This window comes from Eptatretus burgeri, chromosome 4 (assembly GCF_056783735.1).
Source record: "Eptatretus burgeri isolate ZD-2024b chromosome 4, Ebu_testis_v1, whole genome shotgun sequence".
Taxonomy (NCBI): domain Eukaryota; kingdom Metazoa; phylum Chordata; class Myxini; order Myxiniformes; family Myxinidae; genus Eptatretus; species Eptatretus burgeri.
Window position 1 is genome coordinate 120083606 of NC_140964.1, and position 10000 is coordinate 120093605.

The 10000-nt window shown below is 45.3% G+C and overlaps 1 protein-coding gene across 5 annotated transcripts in view; it reads right to left on the reverse strand.

Annotated features, from left to right (window-relative positions):
• The window catches only part of LOC147028992 (uncharacterized), a 78069-nt gene that overhangs the window by 39524 nt on the left and 28545 nt on the right, over positions 1-10000 (reverse strand). For all 5 annotated transcript variants that reach the window (XM_085879895.1, XM_085879892.1, XM_085879894.1 and 2 more), the window contains exon 5: positions 8857-9324. In XM_085879895.1, the coding sequence (XP_085736021.1) occupies positions 8857-9324 (468 nt within the window). The remainder of the gene's footprint in view (positions 1-8856; positions 9325-10000) is intronic.

The window sequence follows — 10000 nt, forward strand, 5'->3', positions numbered from 1 at the left end:
ATGTGATCTGACGTTCTTGTCTTTTATAGAAAAAGTATTTTCTTTTGCCAAATCATATGCAACCACAAAATCAATAAGCTGCACTCCATCCTTTGTTTCTCTTTCATATTCCAAAATGACCTTGCGCTCTCTCCACACCCCCATTTGCCTCACCAACATGCCCGTTGAAGTCACCACGACTCAGGATTCTTTCTGCCCCCTACTTTGCAATCAATATATCCATATCTTCCCAAAATACATCATTCCTCACCACTTTGGCATCCAACCTGAGGGGCATAAGCACAAGTCATCATGCAATACAATACCACCACTGTTTCTGCTCCCATCGCCACCACTGTAATAGAAAAGTTTGAAGCTGCCCCCTATTTTTCTCACCTTGTTTCCCCACCACCTTATTTCCTGCACACCCAGAATCTGTACCCTCCTCTCTATCACATCAGCAATCTCTCTGCCTCTCCAAGTCATACTTCCAACTCTCAATGTATGCCTGGTGTTGGCTTAGTGGTTAGGGCAGATGCTTGGGATCCTAGGGTCCTAAATTCAAGCCCCGTTGGCCACTGAATCAACACCAGGGAGTTGACTCAGCCTGTCATCCTTCAGAGGTCGGCAAAATGAGCACCAGTATACCAGTAATAGGGGCACTCCATTCCACATCAGCGGCATAGCCGCACCCCTAACCAATGATGCAACCAGCAGCCAAAAAGGCAGCACATGATGGGAACTCTCAATGTGGCCACCCACACCTTCTCACTTTGTCCTCTCTGATACTTGCATTTTAAAATCACAGCAACTCTTGATACGGTAATCCTTGCCAATTCCTCGCAGAAATCAGGTGATGTTTCTGCATGTTGCATATGGGGTACACCCTTCCATGTTCCACATTCCTCAGGATCTGTATTCCATACATTTCAACAAATGTATTTCTTTGTTTTTTTTTTTTTTTTTTACAGCAGGATGCCTTGATGGCAACCCTCATCCTTCAAACCCGGCTTGGTACTGGCAGTGAATGCACTGGCTTGCAAATCAGAGTAGTAGTCGTGAAGAGCTCAGTTGGGGCCAATAACAGTCACCAGGACACTGCTCGGTCCACAGCACAGCAAGTCCAGGATGCAATTTCACCATTTGACATTTGCACTGATACCTGCAAATTCAAATCAAGAGCGTGCCGCCGCGATGGGGACGAGTCTTCAACAGGTATCCTGGTATTTGGGGGTACACACTATAGATGGTTATACAACCCAAATGATGACCCACTGCACAATAGTTCTAAGATATAGCTGTTTATCACCATTTTATCTGTCCTGAAATTGATTTCAGCATTTCCGTCTACTCTTCTTGAAAGTAGTGTTTGTGTCATTGTCAGACAAACAATACATACTAATGGGTATTCTTGAACATTAATTGCAGTTTTGTAGAATGGCAAAGACGCTGCTATGGCCTGACATCAGGTTTCATCAATACAGCCAGATTTCTCCATCCACCCTTCTGACCGTCATGCTCTTTTTGCTGGGAAGCCATTATGGCATGATGTCGAATGCTCGGCTAGGCCTCTACATTCACGTCATCCTGACATCCAGCACTCAACCTGTCCCATATGCTTATATATTCCTTTAAAGTTTCTTCGAAGTTTACGATGGACGTATTGGATGGAGGTGGGGGGGGGATGAAATGTGCATCGGCTGTCATGGTGGGGGGGAGAAGCACGAGTGTTGCGTTTAACTATGGTGTTTGACGCTCTAAGGACAAAATGTTTGTGAGTGAGCTGGTCTGGGAGCAGTGCTTTTCATATGCACACCTCGCCATCTTGATAAAAGCTCTCCGACATGGGATCTGAGCTAGAGTTCAGATGTGGTGTCATGTTTGTACCAGTGCAACACCCACTCTCCCCCCAGGAGGCGGTTTTCCTGAGGAGGCGGACATGTAGATCCTCGGAGATTATAACGCGCACAGGAGGGGCAGGGCGCAATGGCGGAGCGACAGCGGCATCGGGAAGTAGAGCACAGGGGGGTTTATACTCAAACCCCACGACAAATATACGGACACAACTTAAAATAAATGAGGGATTTAATGACAATAAATAAATATTTACAAGAAACAATAATCAGAATATAATGATATGCGAGGTAAACTAAAGTCGAAATTGAGGCGCCTCAACACACAGAATAAACACAGACAAGGGGGAAACAAAATAAAAGAAAATCCTTCCTTTATTTCGGCACTGAGCTTGTCCAGAGATGGTCTTTATGGAGTTTGGAATGGAGGTGTTTCATCCTGCATGTGTAGACGCGCAAAATATGGCGCCAGGCTGCTCTCTCGCAGCGGGACAAACAAACGTCAGGCAATTCGTGAGTGGTATTCAACAGCAGGGCTCAACAGCAGAGACCCGTGTGACTTCTTTTCATGAGCGAATATGCTGACCAATCCTTTCTTGCACCCAGTCTGTTCACAATGATCGCCCACACGACGAGAAGTTTTCTGAGACCAGTGATCAGGCCATGAGGCACACTCTCCTTCCCTCCTCAGAAACGTACACACGACAACTCAGCCGAACAGTCAATGGCTAGCGCCTTGCCAAGTACACGAGCCAATTATGCCGTTTTTATAGGCCATCTCCGAGCTACATTCTCTCTCGACCGCACGCGTCCCTCACTCCGCACTCATGCGTTCTGCCTCATCTCTCTGACATCACACCGAACAACCGTCCACTTCTGGGGTGCGGCTTTCCCCGAGAAGGCGGAGCCTCGCTCTGTCTGTTTGGCACGCCTGGCTTGCTTGCTTGTTATTGTTGTGGTTATTATAAAAAGCACTTCTTTCATGGCTTGTAATACAAAAACAAAGGGAAAAGTCACAGGGGGGCAATTACATACAGGGGGAAAGTTATCCTAAATCCCTATCCAAATGACACCACACCACCCCCTCCCTGTGGCGACATGTAACACTTAAGCTCATAGTTTCCACACTCAATTACATCGGGTAGTCTCTGACATGTCCACGGACCAAATAACTCCATTCAAACCTATATTTGCTGTGAAATTCCTCCAACTACCCCCACAACGGTAACAATATATTGTATATACATATACATTTCCACATACATACATGTATACACACATATATATCATACACCTGGACCCCAACATTTGCAGTTTCAACATTTGTGGGTTCCGCGTATTTGCGGCGATTATTTTTCACAAGCTGTGAGCATAACAGTTCTAAAGCATATCTTCCACAAGCCACGCACAAAGCAGCTGGACGTACATACAGTACAATGCTGTACGTACGCAAAAAGCATATCTTCCACTCGTCGCGAACATGACCTGCTTCCTGTACGTGTATTGTAGCTTCGCTGGATAAACATAGTTATGCGGGATGTCTCACGAGCGAGATCCATTTTGCATTATAGACCATTCAACAAATTGGTCATTTTGCACTTGATGACCCTGTAACCTTGACTCCGAGGCGAAAATGCGTAAAAGGGCTCAGACGATCTATAGAGAGCAACTAATATTATCATCGTGTCAAGTTAGAAGTCAAATCGGCCGAGACGTCGAGGAGGAGATAGAAAAAGAAAAATTGTTGACAGATGGACATTGAACGGTTTTATTAGGTCAGCAAGCTGACCTAAAAAAGGTATTGCAATAGATATCGTTTAAAAAAAACATGAAAATAACAATAAACTGATTTACTGGTAATACGACGCACCTCATCAATATTGCACGATATTTTGTGGTATCCTCAATGCGTGGCAGCTATCCTTTTTTTTGAAGCTCTGTCAATGATATGTTTTGACACCTAAAATAATCTGCAGAGCAAATGTGTCTTCATGGAATCTATGTATTCTACACATTTCAAGATGATATAACATATTGTTGCGAATTCGCGCCCGCCGGCGTGCGGACGGCCACGTGACTCGAATCGCGGCACGTCGCCCACCGGACGGACAATTCAGTCACGACCCTCTCGGACCAACGCCGGGAGCTAGTCACGGGTGGGGGTTTAACCTCACCACGATCGTGCCAATTGCCCACCCGCGCAGGATAGGGTTGCTCGCCAAATTCGATCTACCGAAGTACCTGCGCAAATGGTCGACCGGGCGATCGCACCACGCCACAGGCCGACTCCGGACACGAACCGCTTAAGCGGTCCGTTCCGTGCTACAGTGATAACCGAGCGGTGTCATAGTCAGCCTCGACGGTTCCGATTAATTATCGGGCGTATTAAGCCCACTACGAACCCTTTACGTGAAGCAGGATGGAGGTCAATAAAGAAAAGACGGAGCGAAACGGGAAAACAGTTCACACAATGAACATTTATTACGCGACACACGGAAAGCACACATATACAGCCAAACAGTCAAAATGCACATGTAGCAGATAAAACAAAAGAAACAACGACGCAGAGTTACTACTGACTACGCGCACACACGGCAACACTTATACAGTTCTACTTTACAGACGGCGCCAACACTTATACAGTTCTACTTTACAGACGGCGGCAACACATTTACTCAAAAGCAAAGGAAAGAAGCCACCCTCATAGACAAGGGGGCAGACGGGCCTGCAGGCCAATATGCGCGCGTGACCTGAACGAGCGGCCAGGCCCGCGAGACCGGGGGGGTCCTACCCGCGTCCTCGTGACGCGTTGGCGGACGAGCCGCAGATGTGGCCGCGTGGCTGTGCCCCAACTCCGTGCTCCTGTGCGGGTTTCGTTGGCACGACGTTTGGAGTGGGGTGGGAACGGGGCCCCCTTTTAGCACTATCTCAGTGCGGGGGAAAGGGGGAATTGTTGATGCCCTGGGGGAGGAGAATGGCTGGCTGGCTTGGGTCCCGTGACGAGCGATCTCACACCGCGACCTCGTCGCCGACCACCGTCCTTCTCGCCTCGGACCCGAGCTCCTTGGCCTCTTCCCGCAACTCTCCTCAGCCGACTGCAGAACCCAACTCGACTCTCTGCCACACCGATGACTCGACTCACTCTGCCCTGCCGACACACACTGCTACTGCCACACTCTCCCACGATTCGCCTTGCGCTCATCGTTTTATAGGCCGGCAGGAGAAAACAATATGCAAATATCCGGATCAGAATGACCTCGGGGGCGGAGCCACGCTCGCCAATTGGACGGAGGAAAAGTGGGCGTGACCTCCCCTGATCCCAGAATTTGTATATATCAATTTCACACAGACACGCCTGGAGGCGGGGCCAAGCCGCTCCGCGCTTGCTAATTGGACGGATCAGAAGTGGGCGTGTAGCGTTCTTGATCCGAATTCTCCCTCGGAAAGGCCGCTATTTGCGCTCGCGGCTCGGTGCGTACCGCTGAACGAGCCCAAGACAGCCCGACGCTCGGTGTTCACAGGTGGTGCGGGAATGTCCGTAGAAGGAGAGAGGTGAGGGTGGTGGAGGGTTTATCGGTGGTGGTTTGATGGTTATGGTGTCGTTTGGGAATGACGGTGATGCGATGTTTGCGGGATTGAGTTGTGAAGGTAAAGGTCGTGGCTGTTGGCATTGTTGTTGTCTGAGGGTTGGAGCGTGGTTGTAGTTGGTGACGATGGCTGGCGTGGTGGTTAAGGTGGTTGTTGCGTGATGGCGGTTGAGACGTGGTTGGTTCAAAATAAAGATAGAACAGAAAAACGGCTATCTCAAAGCGTCGCAGCCCGAATGAATCACATAAATTCCCTCTATACAACGGGTAGAGCTAACTACACATGTACTTACAGAGATATCTCACCTGCGGGCCCTTTATGGTGGTTTGCGAATTTCCACAGCCGTATCAATATTATACAAGGTCATAAAATAAATAAATTAATGTTTTACTATGATTCAAGGTGGACACGAAATGCACAAACCACCTCCTGCTTGAAAGGCAAACTGATTGGGCCCTTGTAGGTTCCAGAATCAGCAAAATAATCAAGATGTCAAGAATTGTCATGATCATTCCCTTTGGTGTTATATTCCTATTAGTTGCAAAAGTGGGTCAACAAAGAACAGAAAATTATATAAACTAGAGAGGTCATAGAACACAATACCCCATGCAGTATTCAAGTGTAACATTTCAATTTTAACGATTTTAAAGAGTTTTAAAATTTAAAAATATCCAGAAGTTTAGCGCCATTGAAGCAGACTTATACAGGGTGTTCCAAAAAGACCTGGACAACTTTGTTTGTTAACATATTTAGTTCCACAAATGATACAACGATATCCTTTGTTTTATACGATACAGAAACTCGTGAAGTTTTCTACATTTTCAGGTCTGGTGGTTTAATGTCAAACAAAATGGCGACTCCACAGGAGAAAGCTCAGTGCGTCGAATGGTTCATGGAGACGAGATCTGACATGCAAGTTCAGCGAAATTTCCGCACAAGGAATTCGCAATCAAAGACTGGTATCAGAAAGTGCTACAGGAGGTTTAAGGAGATTGGAATTTGTCAGCAACAGAAAGGTACTGGTCGACCAAGCATACGTGAAGCAGACATTGAACGAGCGTGTGAATCATTTCAACAAAGTCCCAGAAAATCAATTTGATGTGCATCCTGAGTATTGGGACTACCAACCACCACAGTGCACAGATGTTTTATGCCTTTAAGGTGCAGCTTCTGCAGGAACTCAAATGAAATGAAGGACCCAAACGCAAGGTGTTTATTTGCCTTGGAAATGCTCAGTTGCATCGAGGATGACGAAGATTACCTGAAAAAGATCACATTCACAGATGAAGCTTGCTTTCATTTGTTGGTGAAGGTCAACCGGCACAATGTGAGGATCTGGGACTCTGAAAACCCCCACATGGTCATTGAACAAATACACGACAGTCCAAAGGTCAATGTGGTGTGACCTTCTCTATGATGACTTGGTGAATCCGTTTTTCTTTGCTGAGGATACAGTGACCTCAACAATTTACATGAACATGTTGAAAGGATTCGCCTTCCCACAGATTGAAGACATGCAACCCGATATAATTTTTCAATAGGATGGTGGTCCTCCTCATTGGACATTAGTCATTTGAGCCGTCCTGATTGAAAAACTTTCCAAGTTGCTGGATTGTCCAAGATGGACCAACTGCCTGGCACACCACAATCACCAGACATAAACCCCTCTTGTTTTGTGTTTTTCTGTGGGGGTTTGTTAAAGATGTTGTCAACAACACCAAAGTGGCAAACCTGCAGGATCTTCGTTCTCAGATCACAGCTGCATGCGCACTGGTGGACGCAAATATGCTGAGCTGAACATGGCAAGAACTCATGTACCACCTTAATGTCCTGTGCGTGACAAACGGAGCTCACATTGAAGTGTATTGATGTTGTGTACAAAATGTTACAAGTTTCTGTATCATATAAACCAAAGGGTATTGTTGTATAATTTGTGGTTCTAAATACCACCAGATCTCACTATTTGCAGGGTATACCTTCCTAAAAAAAATATCACGAATGTAGGAGTGCGCAAATGTCAGGACATTGTTTAATAAAAAAATGAAAAAATATTTTTTAACATGGTATAGACTCGTGGAAGAGCAATTACACTGCCTTGGGGTACTCCAGTCTTGACAGGGAGAGGAGATGAAAGGGTTCCATTGAGAGCCACATGTTGTCTACGACAGTGGAGGAAGTCAGTAATCCAAGAGTGGAGTTGGCCTTGGATTCCATAGAGACATTTTGGAGAAAAAGGTAGGATGCCAGACTGTACCAAAAGCTCGAGATATGTCCAGAGACGGCCTTGATCTCTTGTCTGATATTGAGGGAGAGTAGAAGCAGCATGTCCAAAGTAGAGTGACGAGGTCTGAATCCAAATTTATGATCTGAGATGAGGCTGTTGGAGAAAAGGAATGATTTTATGTGAACTACAATGATTGATTCCATGGCCTTGCTGATGATTGGAAGTACTGTTAGCGAATTGGGCTGTAGTTGAGGGGATCCGTTTTTGCACTTTTTTATGTAATGCTGTGATGTTAGCTGATTTCCAATTTCCCAGGTGGATATAGGAGACAAGTCCTGAAGTGTAAATCATAATAATAATAATAATAATAATAATAATAATAATAACTCGCACATGCAAAGTGTGAATGTCAAAGCAGGTCACAGTTTACGACCGAGGTCCATGAATAGCGGACTAACACTATTCATAATCATAGAATGCAGCGTCAATCAACATCTTCTTCACCCCGCCCTCTCACAATCAATATATAGCATGGTTCTTGGAGGTATTATAAAGGCGATTTTACTGCAGTTTTCCACAGTGTATCACATACCCTATCTCGTATCGAACATATCATATTATTTATATGTGCCTGTTGTTTGTGTCCTTTATAATATCCTTAAACAGTAAGTTTCCTGTTTGGAATGATTTTCATTTTTGTATGACTGCCAGGCAGGTAGACAGAGTTATTAAAACAACAACAACAACAAAACAAAAAACTCACCTCTCTCTGCGCATATGTGGTCGAGACAAATTCTGAACCAAGGTATGGTAAAACAGTAAACTAGTCTTCCTACTCATGTTGCGATTCGTGCTCAAAATATAACATTCAATTTAAATAAGTTGTTCCTCGTTCATAAACTTATAAGACAGATGGATATACAGATGGACATGAACCAATTGCTTAATCCCGCTTTTTACTCTTGCGAACGTGGGGTAATACCATGATGTTAAAAATAAAAAAGAAATCCAATTTATGAATGAAAACACTTCAGAAGACAATCAGACAACAATACAAAAAGGAAATTAACGCGGCACATTTTAGACCCCAAATTGCAATACAATCTGGGATAAACGAGAGCTGGGTCTGAAGGAAGTTGATATCAATCACAGGCAAACAGGTACATTAGGCACATTTGTAAGTATGAGCTCGGTGTGTGTGCGCAGTCTTACCTTCCACTCAAGTACCCTCGGTCTTGCACTGAACTGATTCTGGCAATGAGCACACTTCAGGGAGATTGTAACTGGATGCTGAGTGCTCGTAACCAAGTGTTGCTGGGGAGCCAACATTGGCAAAGCATTGGGAGACGGGTGCGATTCTGTCATTGGGGGAATAGCTATTGGGCTCGGACAGGGGGAACTGGGAGATGGAGGAGTCGGTGGCAGGCGAGGTGGAGAAGGTGAGGGAGAGCGATGGGCAGCTGTGCTTGGAAGAGAGCGACGGCTTTCTTTGAAAGGGGTCTTTGAAAGAATAGAGGGCAGGCGCCGGTGCTGGGAAGTGGTGGTCGTGGAAGTAGTCGTCGTGGCAGTCGTAGTGGAAACGGAGGATTCAGGAGGGTGCAATCCCCCACGATAGAGTCGAAGGCAAGAGTCGCTGCAAAGATGACGAGAGCCAGAAGGAAGCATGATCTCATGACGAGCCTGAGGGGCAATAAAAATATGATTAGAAAAATGGAATTGTATGAACTGATAAGAACATTTTATAATGTATGCTGAAAATATGCCCTGAAACTGAGAGCACAATGGATAATTAAAGACTGGGTACCTAATTTCTGAAATGCCTTGCAAATTTGAAAATCCTCGGTGAAACCATTGCATTAAACTAGTACGGCGGCTTGGCAGAGCGCATACCTCCACCGGGCTGAACAGTTTACATTTTGTTTCTTACCGATGGGCCGGATCTGGATCAAGAAAGGGACCAAAATCGAATTGGCTTGTTCTCATCACCCACTCAACCCATCCACCTGGTTTTGTCATAACTTGTCCACAACTTTTTGAGACACCATGGTATTTATCATTTTGGGACATCTCTCAATGATGAAGAATCACTGAAAGAATTCTAGTCTCTGGCCCCAGATCCTCACCAAAATCTCATAAATTTGTCCTCGTCACACACCCAACCTGTCCACCAAGTTCCGTCTGAATTCATCCATAACGTTTTGAGATATCCTACTCACAAACAAACAGGGGTGAAAACATAACCTCCATTTTAAGATCTCCAATATTAGACATTTCTTTTTTTTTCTCAGAAAATAAAAAAGTTAAAAATAAAAAAAGGGTGGGGGGGGAGGAATTGATGTGGGTTGGCCAAGTCATG